Below are 17,293 nucleotides of genomic sequence, written 5' to 3'. Positions count from 1 at the left end.
AAAAAATCACGTTTGGAGAAAAACGCGTTTTTATGTAAAAATCCTCATTGATCAAAGCAGTCGATGACATATTAAAACTAGATTTTTTTACAGTTCTAATTTTCATAGAGATTAAAGAATGGTATTTTTAGAAAGATAAAAGTGTAGAGAATTTGAAAATGTAAAAATCCGAAATCACAATTTTTTGAAGATTTTGGGGTTCCAACACCCCTTAGTTTATTTAATTATCTAAAAGCACACTAGGGCTATGTGCCTAAGGAGGAGAGATGCATTCATAGAGGATTTTCTAAGGAAAACTGCCTCCTATACGCCGCCCATCGATACGGCAGTCAGCTTCACTAACTACTATACCGAGTGGGCGGCTTTTTCCCTGTAGTAGGATTCATGTTCTTTGCTGCTTTAGATTGGTTTCCATAGCTAATCATTGCGAATCACTTTATCATTTAATTTTGCTCGGATAAAATTATCTAAAAGTCTTTTTAGATGCTGAATTTCATTTCCTTGAAGAACTTTCACATTAACTAAAATCTGTCAACTTTAGTTATATTAGTTCGAATTCATTTTTCCTCAAATTTTCTAAAACCCTCATGACAAATATTTTGATTCTTTCGATTTTCCTTTGTTTGATAGTTGGCGCTACAGCTCTAGATACCTTCTCTGTTGTGTTTTTGTTTAATTAACCGCTTAATATCACATAATTCAAAGCCACCCCGCTTCTCAATCTCTTCTTTGAGGAATTTCACTTGTCCAAAGAAGACGTCGTTTCTTTTATGATATTCTTTTAATTTCTAAGGAATTTGTGAATGTTCTTGTAATGCAAGTAGTCAGTACGTCCAGCTAGTAATTGAAAAACCCATAGTTCAAAACTTGGTAGAAAAGAGCTGATTTAACGTAGCTTTCGATTCCGAAGAGAACTAAGCATTTCTACAATAACACTCGAACTAAAATGCGATGAACAATAACTCGCATCACCTAAATTTGGTTTACTGGATCTCGCGTCTCTCCTTAGTCACCCTTCAAATGAAGAAGATTGTAAAGAATCATGTATTCTCTCGAGCGTGATCTCGTAGTATAACCAGTTAGCACGCCCAGCTAGCAATTAGAAGATAACTAATTCGAGTCCCAGTGAGGACCTAGTGGAATGTCTCAAGGTCTACCGTCTCCGGAAAGGTAACCTAATGTTCTTCACTAATTGAGCTTGAAACATTTTACTTCCTAGAGGTAATCGCAGTAAAAATAATTATGTATTCGTAAGAGGTTTTCTGATATGTAGCTCATTTAACACAGTTAAGGCGTTTGAGTACACTATCCTCTGTTTAGCATAGTTTTATTAAAGGATCATAAGTTATAATAACTATAAAATCTAATATTTAACAATTTAACCACTTGCGCTACGACTAAACTTCACGGTTGCGGTGCCGTGCGCTACAATATAACAAACGGTAAAGTGTCTCATTTACGCCTCCCCGCGTCTGCGAGTGCAATCCAGAGCTGTAACTCGAGAAATAAACAAGCTCGTTGTTAGGCGACGTGTGCACCACGTTATTTGCATTTTTGCGATAAATGTCTATCGATGTGGTGTTCACGTCGCTTGCGGTTTGAGACAAAAGCATCTCGACGTGCGTGTCACGCCTTTTTAGCGCAAGTGGTTAAAGAGTTTGCTTAGCTCAACTAGAATACAAATCGAATACAAATCAAAGTTTACAGTTTTTATAAACGTTTAAATAGAATTGTTAAAATAAAGAATTTACAAGAGATTCATTTATAAGTTTTAAATATCTTCAGGCTTACCTGTGAGGCAATATTATCAGGAGTATATTCCATGAAAAAGGTAACATGCTGGAAAAAATGAAGCACAAATACAACGTTAGCACAAAATCTTTTTAAGACTTCCGGTATCAAAACCTAACTAGAATTCTTTCTCGCCAATATATATCGTTTGGCGCTCGTTTATTTTTGAGGCAAAAGTAACACTAATTTAATCTAACATTTTCTATAAAACCAGCTTTAGTTTGAAGTTTAATTTTGCCTAATTTTGAGTATAAAGTTCGCTCAGCTTACAATCTTAAAACACAATAGATAATTTCACTTAAATACTTACAATAAACATGGAGAGATGCCTAGTCTATCTCATCTACATTTCTTGCCCTGTTAATATAACTTGATTTTAAATCCACATAATTAATCAGTGAATTTTTGCCTGATTCTAAATTTCTTAGCAAAGCATAATTTCTCATAGCTTATCTACGAGAAATTAGGAGCATTTAATTTCTTAAAGTCTCTTTAAGTGCATTAGTTTCTCATTAATTTCTCATTGTCTATCTAATAGTCTCATTTAATTTCTCAATTACCGAGATTTTGTCATAATTTTAGCGAGCCGCTAAGGTTACAGTTAATCTTGTTAAGAATTAAATTTACTCTCAGTTCTTCGAAAGTCTATTTTACAGATGCGTACTTCTGTAATAAGCGAATAAATAAGCAAGAAAAGACAGATAAAAAAAATTAAAAGGGAAATAAATCATACAAATACTGGAAATAAATGAAAAGAATTAAAACAAATAAAAAAGAAAAACCTGAAAAGGTTCACATTTTAACGGTAGCCCAAACACGTTCTTTTAAAGTTTAATATGGTTTATCAGCAGAGATAATTGATAGAGATGGTCCAGTAGGAAGGGCGAAATAATTTCATAGGTATATTTAGACTAATATGGGAAAGTTGTATATCTTCTGTATACCTGAAAAGTAAAAACATATATGACGTAACACTATGCAAATATTGAGTGTTTTTAATTAGACATACCATGAACGAAATTATTTTATTTAAATTAATATATTTTATAAATTTTATTCATATCAATCAGATTAAAATTTTCAAAAATAACATTCTTCAAAAATACATCAACTTCTTCTAAACAGATTAATTGGTTAATCGATAACAGACAAATTAAATTAAAAAGATAAAGACCTCAAATTTTCCCGAATGGCAACACACTCGAATAAAAAGTGAAACAACGTATTTACAGTGGACGACATTTAAAGTGAATGAATGCAAAATCGTGTTTAGAGATTAATAACTATTTTAGGCTAAAAATATTTCACTTAAAAAAATTAGGATAAAAAAGAATACGAACAAACAAACAATTCTGTAAAGGTTACTTTTATTATAAATTTTCAAATGTCCTGTTTTGTATAACCACAGATTACCATTTCATAGCAACGTTCATTTCACGTAATGCACGCGTTTTTCAGTTTTCTTTCTTTCTTTTTTTTTGGGGGGGGGGTTGAGTAAAGGTATATTTTTTTATACAGATGTGTACTTTGGAAAGTACTTTGTATTTTGTATTTGTATTCATTTGGAAAGTATAAAGTGCACTTTGGAAAGAGGTTCTTACTTTTCTTGCACGGATTTCTAGTTTCAATCGGCTCCATTTCGATTTAATTTTGAATAATTCTGGTAAAAGTCAGAAATTTCCTTTTATTTTTTAATGACATGTTTTGACGCATTTTCTGAATTAATTTAATTTTTCTGCGCTTATGGCTTTCGTGTCATGTTAAACATTAGGTTATCCCAAACATTAGGTTTGTAAAACATTAGGTTTTATTTCTCGAAAGAACGTTTCTTCAATCTTTTCAGCAAAGTAAACCTAGTCACATGAATGTGCATTCTGAATATATAATTGCTGCAATGCTATTTATACGAAAAGTTAAATTTTTTATTTTTAGTCCAAAAAGGCAATTTGCCCAGAAGTATTATCAATTTCGTTTTGGCATTTTGCGTTGATTCACTACAAGCGTTGTTTCACTTTTCATATTGTTGACACCAATTATTAACGCCCTGTATTATATTTAAAGAAATTAAATAATGAAGAATCTGCATAAATATATATGTATGTTTCTCGCACTGTGATGGTATTTGTATAATGTAGTCCTCCTGCGAATATGGGCATCTGGAAGCCAAAATTTGGAATTTGTTTCATTATCTATTTCATATTTTGTAAAACTTTAGCGAATTTTCGATTAACATAATTTTGCGATACTGCTGTTGAACTGAATTTTATGGTTTAAGTGCATGGAACATGATATTTAATAAATAAAAGTAACACACAAAATGCTAAAAAAAAAAACGCCCCTTTGGACGTAATTTAAAATCTGAAACCTTAAAGATTTCTTTGATTAAATGCTTATTAATCAATTTCCCAATCGGGAACATTAAAAAAAATTGTTTACCTCAATTTTTAGTCCAAAGGGATTTGAATCCCGAAGGACTATTAGTTTCGTTTTGGCATTTTGCGTCGGACTCATAAATGTCGGTTCACTTTTCAAACTGTTGCCACAAAATGTTAGAGTCCTGCATTATATTTGAAGAAATTAAATAATGAAAAATCTGCATAAATGCATGTATATTTCTCGTATTGTGATAAAACAACGGTACATAGAGTCATCGAATTTTGAATAACGTAATCCTCCAACGAATATGAGCATGTGGAAGACCAAATTTGAAATTTGAAATTTGTTTTATGATCGATTTCCTATTTTTTAAAACTTTGACGAATTTTTGATTAACAAACTCAAGGATTTCAAAGCGAGCAATGGCAACGTTCTGCAGAAAAAACATTTTTATCTCCAGCGCGTGAGTCTCTGTATCGGAAATTCTAAAGGTATGCTCGTTTTAAAACTATTTTGCGATATTGCTGTTGCACTGGATCTTATGGTTTAAGTGCGAGGAACATGATATTTAATAAAGAAAGGTAACACACAAAATGTTAAAAAAACGCCCCTTTGGACGTAATTTAAAATCTGAAACATTTCAGATTTTTTTTTTTTTTTTTAAATTTTATGTTACAACTTATTTATTCCAATTATTAATTGAATTACACCGAGTTTTATACGAATCTATTCTTTGGAAGAAAAAAATATTACAATAAATTATTTATTGGAAATAGTTTCTTTTAAGGCACTTGTGAGTAATTTACATTTCTTGACTTATAGAAATCAGATATCAAAGAATTCAGTTTGAAATTTAAATTAATTGCTTCATAATTATTTGAGGATATTTTAAATGTTAGAAATATAAAAACACAGAACTTATGAGTTCAATGATGAAAAAATATGCGAGAGCTAAATGTGGGTGTTGCCAAACGGGAACGTGAGAAAAATGAGGTAGTATTTTCTTCTCTCGGAGAAAGTATATTTTCTGTCTAACGGAATCCAAAAGTAAAATTTCGTAAAATTTCAATTAAAATGGGTTTGACGGGTAAATTCTTAAGAAATTTTAAACTTTTTTCTGCAGCTGCCAGTCTTGTAAATAAATCTTTCCAACTCTACAATGAATACTATTTAAATTATTGCGGAGATGTGTTCAAAAAGAGGCAATTAAAAATAAAAACTTCAATTAGTGTTGATATTCTTCTGAGAATTATCTGTAGGCGTGCCGGTTCCGTGACACCATTTGCACATGGTTGGCACTGTCATAGATGTCGAGGACAAAATCCCACGACGCTTGAATTTCTCACAAAATCGCACAACAAAGCTTGATATAAAAGTGGTTATACACGTTTTCCCGAATGTAGAGTAAAACAGTTGTTAATCATTTTAATTCATTCTGTTCGAAAGAAAATAAAAGCACTCAGGAAAGGAAAACCATCTTATAGAGTTCCTTTATATAAACCGTAAAATACTTTTCAGTATGTAATCGCAATTTTGATATTAGAAACGTCTTTGATGAAGACACTTCAATTTTTGTACCGTTACTTTACGTTACGCTACCATTTGTACATTATCCTGCTGCTTTGACGTATGTTTCCACTGAAATACAGGGCTCACATCTGTTTTCCAACATTTATGTTTCTGAAATTTGTATTCAAAACTCAACTACTAAATAATAAAGGATTATCTCCAGGTTTTATTTTGTATATTTCGTTTATTTCGTACATGTTATTCGTGTATTTCAAAACCTGCTTGTCATTAAAAAATATATCCCAAATGTTTCTAAAATACGTTTATTCAAAAAGTGCTAATCACGAACTTGCGGATAATCAGAAGTTTTGTTCAAATGTTTCACAAAAAGTGATTTATTGCAACATTTTTACTTCCTTCTACAAAATAAAAAGGAAGTACTGTCATAAAAAAAATTCAGATATCATATTTCAACAGAAATATCCATTTTGACGTTTCCCGAATACATTTCGACCACTGACATCTGTAGGTACGGACAGAATAAAGGACTGGGTTTTCTAAAATGGATTTTTCCATGACGTCTGTACGTACGTATGTATGTATCTTGGGTAACTCAAAAACGATTAGACGTAGAACTTTAGCATTTTGAATATGGGACGACTTTAACTAGTTGTGCACTTCCCTTTTTTACTGCAATCGGCAGAACCAAACATATATATATGTAAGATAACAATGTATGAATCAGAATTATAATATAACTATAAACATTAATTCTTCCTCTCTATTCTAAAATCGTAATAACTTATCTGCATTGCGTCATTCAAATTAATCATGCGATCTTACGTAACCGTTAATACCAGATGCCTCTTGACGACCAATCACCGAATTGTAAACCAAAACTTTTCTCTTCGCGTGCTTCCATCTTTCATAACTACGCACTTCAGCTTTAGCTCTCTACTGTGCTAAGATGTAATTTCACTGGCTTGCTTTCTATCTCAACAATATTAAAAATGTAAATCTTCTGTGTAAAGGCACGACTAGAGTGCCAAGTGATTGTGGCCACAAATATCAATTGGAAATAAAAATGGAATTAAAACTGCCTCGACTGCCAAGTTCTTTAAATACTACGCAATCAAAATTCTTCTTCAATATGGGTCTAATCACGCATCTACAGTGTTCCGTCTTTTCCTTGTGTTTTTATTATGACATATATATAAAGGTTAGGGATATGTATAAATGTTGTAGAGACATTAGGATTTTTTGGAAGCAAGAGAGATAAAAAATGAACAATCGCCTTCGCCGGGAATCGAACAACGGACTTCTGAAATACCGGCTCAGTGTGCTGACCGCTACACCTCGAAGGCACGCTAGGAAAGCGGGAGAAATACCTTATAATATATATATATATATATATATATATGTGTGTGTGTGTGTGTGTTTGTGTATGTATATTTTTATATACATATACACATATATATGCATATGTATATATGTATATTTTTGATGTGTTATATATATATATATATAACCAACCCCTTTTCGCGATCGTTGGTCATAGTCATACGCTTCCAGTTAAGCTGCGCTTTAAATGACGAAAATATGCATGTTTTGGCAATGTCAAATTCCCCAAAAAATTCTTTTTAATTTTCGACAAATAAACGAAATCTAAAATTTAATGCGATCTCCCTGTTCTCTTTCTTGTATGCGAGAAAATTTTATACTCATTACGAAAAAATAAAATTAGAAGAAGTTTTTTTCCCATATGATAAAAATTGAAATTGATCAGGATATTTAATTTCAAAATTTGCAGTTTTTGATGTCATTTTCCAGATGCCTCGAGGAATCGGTTAATTAAGTTAGAATAATTCGAGGAAATAAGTTTTGATGAAATGCAGCAAAAATGGTGTATAATTTAATAAGCCGTACAAAGAATACTTGTGGTGTTCGCATCAGATCTTTTACTTTAAACGAAAATAATTATCGTCTGCAGTTTGGAATTTTGAAGTTCTTCAGAAAAATATTTTAGCAGCTGCAGGTTTGAAGTTAACATCATAAGACATTATAAAATAATTATAAGTTTTATTAAAAATTTAATTGTACGTTTTAAAGGTGGTAAAAGCGTTAGAAGCATAGTATAAACGGAATTAAAATTAAGATTAAGCTAACAAAACAAAAACAAAAAAAAAAAAAAAAAAAAAAAAAAAAAAACCTGGAGGTATATTCTGTAGCTTTAAAGTTGGATTAGAAGAATAGTTTTTAGTGAACTCAGACGAATCATCAGGTTATACGAATACAACGCTGAAAGTCAAGAAGTAAATTCTTCATGAATAAAAATGCAAGGAAGTTACGCTTTTGAAAATCCTGTTGTAAACAAAAAGTTGTACTGGAATATCGTGATATTGCAGACGAATCAAATTTTAATATATCTGGATCCGATAAAAGAGTTTCTGTGGGGTGAAAGCTCGAATATTAAATCTGAAAACTCTATTGTCTTATAATTAAACATCAAGAGATAGAGATATTTTGCTGCCACTCGTACGGGAACTTAAGTTTGCATAGATGATTTTTGAAAATACATAAAGATGTTGTTATTTAAGTTGCATAGATGATTTTTGAAAATGCATAAAGATGTTGTTATTTATCTCACTTGCCTGACAGTAACATCAGATCAATCCCATGAAATTCATCGTGGCAAGGAGGGCTAGATAACGCCTGTCATTTGCAAGAGCATTAGGCACCATACAGATGAGAGTACGACTTTGCTTAGTTAAAGATTCTGAATGAAAACCTGAAAACATCTAAGCATCTAAGCAAAACCTTCCCATGGAAAACCTATTTGAATCTTATCAGAATAATGACCCTAAATACGCAGCTTTAAATATTCACTCATAGATATCGTAAAACTGCCTTTGAACTATCAAAACTTCCTTCATATTCTCCGGGTTCAATCCTATCAAACGTATGTAAAATGAAATAGAGAAAACCGCAAGAAAACACATTTTTTAAAAGCCTAACTGAAAATAATTTTGACGAAGTGGTTGGGGAAAAAATTGAAACTTCCGTCTCAAAAATATTGATTGGATACGTGCCAAAGCTCCTGAAAAGAGGAATTTTAACTGAAGACACACAACTAAATATTAAATGGTAATTTGCACATTTTTTAAACATTAACTGTATGTTCTAAATGTCTAAGTACTTATGCGAGCTCTTTTCAAGCACTTTTTGAATAAATTATTTTTTTGAAAACCGTTTTCAACATATCTTAACAATAAATAGGTTTTAAAGTAGATAAACGACTTTCTGCATGAAAAAAATTTGAAACGGTTCTTTAATATTTAGCAGATTTTTCTCGCAAACAAATCTAAAAAACGAAAAATACAAAACAAATGTGAGATGTTTGTAATGTTATTAATTTTTCTTGCTTGTGGCCTCGCCCATAGTCAGTTTTTAAAAATGCCTTCGGCGATATATAAGATTTTGAAATATTTGCGAAAGTAAAGGTCATGTAAAAATTTTGTTCACACAATACATATAGGAGTGCTTTATGATGGGGGGGGTCGAACACCAAACTGATATGCTAACAGTGGAGGAATAATTAATGTGGCGTTCTCTATGTGGTTCACAATTTGAGTGTCTTGCTTTATCACATTATTTGAGTAAAGACATCTTTACATTTTACATAATTCATTGATTTAAAAAAATCCTCTTTTTTAATTATTAAGTATATCCTGCTAATAAAAATAATACTTGTTATGAGAAACTAAATATTACTCTTTTCTGTCTACATTATAATAACATTTCTTATTTATTAATGTTCTTGATTTTTCACTTTTATTTAACAGCAACTAATTCTCTGCAATACAATATATGCAGTCATAAAATGAATAAAATTGCTGAGCATATCATAATATCATCATATCCTAACAAGAACAGGGATCAAAAGTCAAATAAGAAATGTCATAACATAGCTTATTAGTTTTGGCATTTAGAATGCTGAATCTCAAAAAATATCTCAAGCTTGATGGAAAGAAATTAGAATATTATTATCTTCTTTTATGCATGATTTTATTGTGTTTCTATGTAAATAAAGAGTAAAGTTTTACGTAAATTCTGCTTTATGTTTATCATTCTTAAATTCTTTGTTTTTATAATTTCAGCGAAAAGTCAAAATCCTTTTATGTCCAAGAGAACGTCAAGACCTGTTTCACTGATCAAACAGACTGGCAAAACGAAGTCAGACGTCAAGAAAGTAAACGAGCCCATCTTTGTGTTTCTTGCCACCGTGCTTTCACAGATCCAAGCAATCTACAACGGCACGTTCGTTCTCAGCATTTAGGTTCTCGCAATTACACATGCAGTCAGTGTGGAAAGGCCTTCGCAACTTCAAGTGGCTTAAAACAACACACACATATACACAGCAGCGTGAAACCATTTCGCTGTGATGTCTGTTACAAAGCGTATACGCAGTTCTCCAATTTGTGTCGTCACAAGCGTATGCATTCTACTTGCAGAATTCCAAGTTCTTGTGATTATTGTGGAGAATATCTTTTAACAACAAATTCGTTTTCAAACCATCAACATCAGTGTATTGTGAAAAGTCAAATTCCTCAGTTCAGTGTTTCACAAGAAGGAGATAAGCAATATCAAAAATTTGGAGCTACAAGAACTTTACCATTAACTCTTAAAAAGTCTGAAGAAGCTTCCTCGGAGCAGCCAGTATTGGAATCTCATATCCGTAACTCAGAACTGAGGGATTATGCCGACAAAGCCATCACTGCACATGTGACGAAGACACCTTTATCCAGAAATTATTACCCTCGAGAATCTGTCTCTGGCAGTCTGCTACACGGTAATATACACAAAGAATCAGAAATTAATCCATCGAATATGTTTCATTATCAGCGTCAGACATCACCTAAAGTGGCATCTGTTTGCCCAGAAGCCCTTGCCATAAATGATTTGTATTCTTACAACAAGTTAATGGATAATCATTCATTCGGAACTTCTGAATTAACGAGAGAGTGGAAATTATCTGCCGAGGAGCAGTATAATACAAGGTTGCCTGAATTTCGTCCTTTTGTGAACTTTCACAGAGAAAATGACGAGCCTTTAGATTTGAGGGTGAATCATAAACGAAACGATCATCCTGAATCGGACGAAAACGGACAATGGAAGTATTCCATGGAATTAAATCCTATACACGATGCTTCGGTAGAAACTGGATGCCCCTTTCCCATACCTTGGTCCAGAAATTTTCATCCACTTTTCATTGACACAATGTATCGAAGCCACCAAGAAAACGTGGCTTTAAATTTTCTAAATGTTTCATCAGAATTCACACATTTCCCTTTTCATCAATACTTTGTAGGACCTGTGCCAAGAGAGCAGAATGTTTTAAGTTTCAATAAAAGCCAAGTCCATAGCTCATCAAATGATCACTTCCTTAAAACCAAAAAGAATAAGGAAAAGTACTCCTGCAAATTTTGTGGTAAAATATTTCCACGATCGGCTAACCTAACTCGACATTTGCGCACTCATACGGGTGAGCAACCATACAAATGCAAATACTGTGATCGTTCTTTCAGCATTTCATCTAATCTGCAGAGGCATGTTCGCAACATTCATAACAAAGAAAAGCCTTTTAAATGCCCCTTATGTGATCGCTGCTTTGGCCAACAGACAAATTTAGACAGACACTTGAAGAAACATGAAGCTGAAGATTATACCTCCATCGAAAATCGTTTGCATCAGAAAGGATTGAAGGTAAATGAAAATTATTCAAATGGCATGAATGCGTTATTAGGAAAGATAAGAATGGCAAATAAAGAATATGGTACAAATAATTTCTCAGAGGTTTTAGAAGCAAGTAAAAAGTCCTATAACTGGACTTATGTTAACTCTAATGATAATGTTGCTATTAAAGCTGCTTTGAATCAAAACGTAGAGGAAGATAATGAGAACTGTGTGCTGAATTTGCATCGAAGTAATACAGATTCCCTACATTCGGACAGTAAAAGTTCCGATATCAGCAATGATACAGATTCTGCAACAGGATATCAAACTAATGATGACGATGAAGAAAAGAAGAATGTTTATAATCACGATGAACAAAATGAAGAAGAAAATTCATAACACAAGATCTTTTGAGATTCAAAAAAGTAAAATATGAATAAAAATTACCATTATGCATTTTAGACATTCAACTAAACGCACGTGGTTTATTTCGACCAGACGTACTTAATGGCTCTTAACAATGTGAGACAAAATGTGGAGAACTCAGACATGATTTTAGGAAACAGAGATAACGAATTTACAATAAAATGTAATTCGTAGAAAAGTTACTTATCGTCAGATAAATACCAGGAAACTCTGAAGTTTTCCCCCTTAACTTAATACCGAAACAAAGATTAATAAAGAAAGCAAGGCTTTGAAAAATTCATCTTGTAACTTTTAGAATTCTCCAAGCATAGAATTTTAGATTTAAAACAACAAAGTTCATGAAACTTATCCTTTTTCAGAAACAATATCTAATTTGAAAAATATTGTTTGTTGCCTGGTTTAACGTTACAATTCAAGGTGGAATATGATACCATTACTTTCATTCTGTAAAGTTTGCCAAAACTCTTTACGCACAAGGAGGTGATTTAGAATTAAATATAACTACTATTTGGTATCACTCATAAGTTTCAGATACATCCTAGTCTCTTCCACCAAAAATAAGAATATTTATTGACAGAAGATGACAAAATAAGACTTTTGATTACTTATTAGTGTAAATGGATTTACAGTAAATTTTCTGTTACACAGATCCGGAAAAATAGGACACTAATATTTATCAAATATTTATAAATGATTATTTATTATAACAGAAATATCTTTAGATGTATTTAGAAGTTTATAAAGAAATGAGTATTTCATACTGTTGTATTTAAATGTCCCTACATGTTACAATAAACAATGTTGCTCACAAACAAAGGCTATTTATCCTTCTTTAAATCAGCAATTGCTTAAATGCATTTCAAAAATTAATTATTTATGGAAATTATTTTACATATCTTGAAATAGATGATCTATCATGCAAAAGCCTTTTGTACCATATGTAGCTGTGTAAGTCTGATTGCCTTACAGAAGGGCCCGGGTTCTAATACCGGAGAAGCTATAGGGGCACTTTAAATATGCGGGGAGCCGGAAGTCTTCTCGAGAGGTTATTGGTAGAGTAGTAGAGGTAGGAGACCCTCGGACCCTTTTCCCCGGGCTGCTGTCCTTCAAAATCGGGGGGGGGGACTGAGCAAAGTCGTATTGTCAATTGTATGGTGCCCAAGGCTCTTGCCAACGACAAGCGCAATCTTGCCTCCTTGCCACGAGGAATTTCGTGGATATTCTGCATTATTCAATCTGCAAATGATATTTCTTAGGCTCACCAGCAGCCGAGCGGTAAAAGCCACTGAACACTGGTAGTCGGTTCTGGGATTTGAGTCCCAACGAATGGGCTGGCTGCGTGGACGTTTTTGTGGTTTTCCCTGTGTGTAACGTGAATACGAGCCAGTTTCCCTTAAAATGTCGTCCACGGGACATCCCTCTCTTTCCGGGCAGTGCCAAATGGGAGAGAGCGTAGCAAATTAAAAAAAAAAAAAAAAATTATATTTCTTAGTCTTACTGTTTCCGTATCTATACCATACTAAAGCCAAATCTCCTGTCGCCACTTCGTGATTTCTTCGAGCCGACAAGCAACAGAAAACGGTCTTTTGGTGTGGTTGTTGCTCTTGGCCAGGCTGGCTTATCCAACTGGTCTAATGTTTAAAAAGCGGCTCCAAACTCTTGATATGACACTTCGAGAAATATTCAGATCTCGGGCGATATCGATTTGTGTTTGATCTCCCTCGATACTACCAATTATTCGCCATTTTGACCTTCACTTAAATGATGCCTACTGTATACTAATCACTTTCAGAAATCACACGCACTTTAAATAACCGTACAGGCCGGAATTCCAATATGCGTTCATTGCGCACCACATTGTCAGTCACTGAATTTGCATATTTCTGCGGCGTAAGTATAGGCGGAAATGCAGTTTTGTGTTCAATTATATTTAATTAACATATGTCTTACTGTTTCCGTCAATGGAATATTTTCCCTCATTATCCTTTAATTTTGATAACCAGTACATGTATTTGTCAACTTAATGTAACCTCATGAACTATGTGCTTAAAAGGAAATCTGCTTACCTTTTCTAATAAAACCATAGATGTAATAATACAGAAAGTTCGTCTGTCCAAGCATATAATTTTATTCCAATAAATGTCTGTGGCATCAAGAGAATGGCAAGAAGAGTCTGATGTGGCATGAGAGTGGCAAGAAGTACTATTTTCGTTAGTTTTCACCATGTTGAAAGTCTTGCATTGCTTACAATTGTACACACCATTTTTAAAAAGAAAACTAAATAACATTTCATAAGTAAATATAAAGAACAAGAGCTTCATTAGTGATAATTTAATAATTTATGAAAATTATTAATGATATTACTTTTTACCTCATTGTAAGTCAAATATCATATTTCATAAACATTATGCTGGATGTATTAAAATTTCAAATAGATGTGCACTTGTAAAATTAGAAAATTGAAATAAATAAATATTTTCTAATTATCCGCTCCCCGTTTTTAACATTACGTAGAAAGGTTCTGTTTTTAATGTATTTTTGAGTGAACACTATGCATATTATTTTAGGAAGTGAAGAAATAATAGAGTTACCTTTCTGTCTTATCTTCATGGTATACACGAGACAACAAACAATCCCACTTACGCATATGGGATTTGCACGCTTTATGGTTCAATACACAGTATCTACCGCTGTAAAAATATAAATATTCAGCATACAGATTACAGATTAATATTATTATTATTAGTCCAAAGGGATTTGAATCCCGAAGGACTATTAGTTTTGTTTTGGCATTTTGCATCGGACGGATAAATGTCGGTTCACTTTTCAAACTGCTACCATAAAATGTTAGAGTCCTGCATTATATTTGAAGAAATTAAATAATGAAAATCTGCGTAAATGTATGTATATTTCTCACATTGTCATAAAATAACGGTACACAGAGTCATCGAATTTTGAATAACGTAATCCTCCAACGAATATAAGCATGTGGAAAACCAAATTTGAAATTTGTTTTATGATCGATTTCCTATTTTTTAAAACTTTGACGAATTTTTGATTAACAAACTCAAGGATTTCAAAGCGAGCAATGACAACGTTGTGCAGAAAAAACATTTTTATCTCCAGCGCGTGAGTCTCTGTATCGGAAATTCTAAAGATGTGCTCGTTTTAAAACTATTTTGCGATATTGCTGTTGCACTGGATCTTATGGTTTAAGTGTGAGGAATTAATTGAATGAGTGATATTTAATAAAGAAAGGTAACACACAAAATGTTAAAAAACGCCCCTTTAGACGTAATTTAAAATCTGAAACATTTCAGATTTTTTTTATTTTTTTTATTATTTATTTATTTATTTATTTATTTATTTTTGTTGCTTAAACTTTTTCTTTTAAAGAGTTTTTTAGTCCAAAGTGATTTGAGTCCCGAAGGACTATTACTTTCGTTTTGGCATTTTGCGTCGGACTCCTATAAATGTCGGTTCACTTTTCAAACTGTTGCCACAAAATATTAGAGTCCTGCATTATACTTGAAGAAACTAAATAATGAAAAATCTGTATAAATGTATATATATTTCTCGCATTGGGATAAAACAACGGTATCTATAGAGCCATCCAATTTTGAATGACGTAATCCTACTGCGAATATGGGAATCTGAAATCCCAAATTTGAAATTTTTTTTATTATCGATTTCATGTTTTGTAAAACCTTAACGAATTTTTGAGTAACAAATTCAACGATTTAAAAGCGAGCAATGGCAACACTCTACGGGGAAAAAAAACATTTTTATCCCTTTTTTTTTTATTAAAATTATCCCTCTTTTTATCATACCTTTTATCTAACTGTGTATCGGAAATTCTAAAGATAGGCTCATTTTAAAATTATTTTGCGACATTGCTATTGAACTAAATTTTATAGTTTAAGTGCAAATAACATGATATTTAATAAATAAAGGTAACACACAAAACGTTAAAAAAACGACCTTTTGGACGTAATTTAAAATCTGAAACATTTCAGTTTTCTTTTTCTTTTTTGTTTAATTATTGATGAACAGAATAAAAATTAAAAGACGTATATTTTGCGTAATATTTCTCGCCAATTCACTAAGTCGCTAATGACTTAGAAACTTTTCGCAGGAGTGCGAATAATCAAAAAGTGCCAATAAAGATATAATTATCTAAAAATTTTTAAGGCTGGAATTTTGCCTAATTTTTTTTAAAATTTTAATGTAGATGTTTCTTATTTAATATTTATTTAATTTTTAGTACTGCATATATTTCCATGTTTCGATAATTTTACCTATATAACATAGGAATAGGACTTTAAAAAAAAAAAAAAAAAAAAAAAAAAAAAAAAAAAAAAAAAAAACCACTCGTGGTGTCATTGACTTGAAACAACAGTGTATATTGTATAACAATTACTATAATTGCCAGTGGTTTTTTTGCCACCCTCACGGCTGCTGCCAATTTTCTGGTTAGAATAAGGGCACAATGCACGATGTATTATCATTACTGTATCTATGTAAATTATTTTTTCATAATTATCTTTTCACTTCAATTTCAATAAAATCTCGACTAAAATATATAGAGGTTGCCACCAATTGACAATGAATAAGGTATTTCATTTATCTTTGACATTAATTATCAAAATGCGTTGCTGAATAAAACTTAAAGAATATCATTCGATCAGGATTTATGAATACCATTTTGTAACAATTGTTATTTTACATCAGCACTGTCTAAACAAAACTGGTTTCCAAAACCCCCATAATCGTTCAAATTGAACTGCAAAGTTTTTAACTACACTTTTTCATGTATACTATCGTCTGAAAATTTCCTTGTTAGGTTGAAATGAGGTCTTGATTTTAAAGCCGCTTCAACTGTTCCAACCAACATCCTGCGTCTTGTAATACCAAATAGAGTTGAATGCTTTAAATTAGCGGTTTTCTTGATATTTCTAATACATTTCCTTCTTTTCTTTTACAAACCTGTCTACTATTACCAATTCATAAATCTTTACCGTTGACTAAAATTAAAATTCTAAAAAGCTTTGGGGCTTAATTCTGCATTACGTTTTTGAATACAAAATGGTCTAAACACAAAAATTATCATAATATTAAACAAATTGCACTTAGAAGATTTTAAATTATTATCTAACACATCAAAAAAAGTTCACCATAAAATTTTTTTAAATATTAAAAAGTCATTAAAAAGATTGTTTACTTTACGGAACGTATGGAGTTGGAAACAATTTATTATTATTTTATAACAAATTGTTAAGCTACTATTTTTAACATTCATCTCGATGCACCATAAAAAATTAAAAATCCCAATTAAGAAGTATTTTTATTGCTTTTAAATAACTCTATTTATTAATCTAGCCATAACTGTCTAAGCAAAAAAATAAAAATAAATTTAAATTAAAATTAAAAAAATATAAATAAAGAGCTTATGTTTTTC

The 17,293-nt window shown here is 31.8% G+C and overlaps 1 protein-coding gene across 1 annotated transcript; it reads left to right on the top strand.

Annotated features, from left to right (window-relative positions):
- The first annotated feature begins 1,141 nt into the window (after positions 1 to 1,141).
- Positions 1,142 to 14,221, top strand: LOC118202121 (uncharacterized). The gene is made up of 2 exons (XM_085821448.1): positions 1,142 to 1,170; positions 9,834 to 14,221. Exons 1-2 carry the CDS (start codon positions 1,142 to 1,144, stop codon positions 11,806 to 11,808), a joined length of 2,004 nt encoding a protein of 667 aa, XP_085677574.1. The 3' UTR covers positions 11,809 to 14,221.
- Positions 14,222 to 17,293: the final 3,072 nt, after the last annotated feature.

This window comes from Stegodyphus dumicola, chromosome 7 (assembly GCF_044657685.1).
Source record: "Stegodyphus dumicola isolate Sdum_Otavi_A_Nest chromosome 7, ASM4465768v1".
Taxonomy (NCBI): Eukaryota; Metazoa; Arthropoda; class Arachnida; order Araneae; family Eresidae; genus Stegodyphus; species Stegodyphus dumicola.
This window is presented reverse-complemented; position numbering and strand designations above follow the sequence as displayed.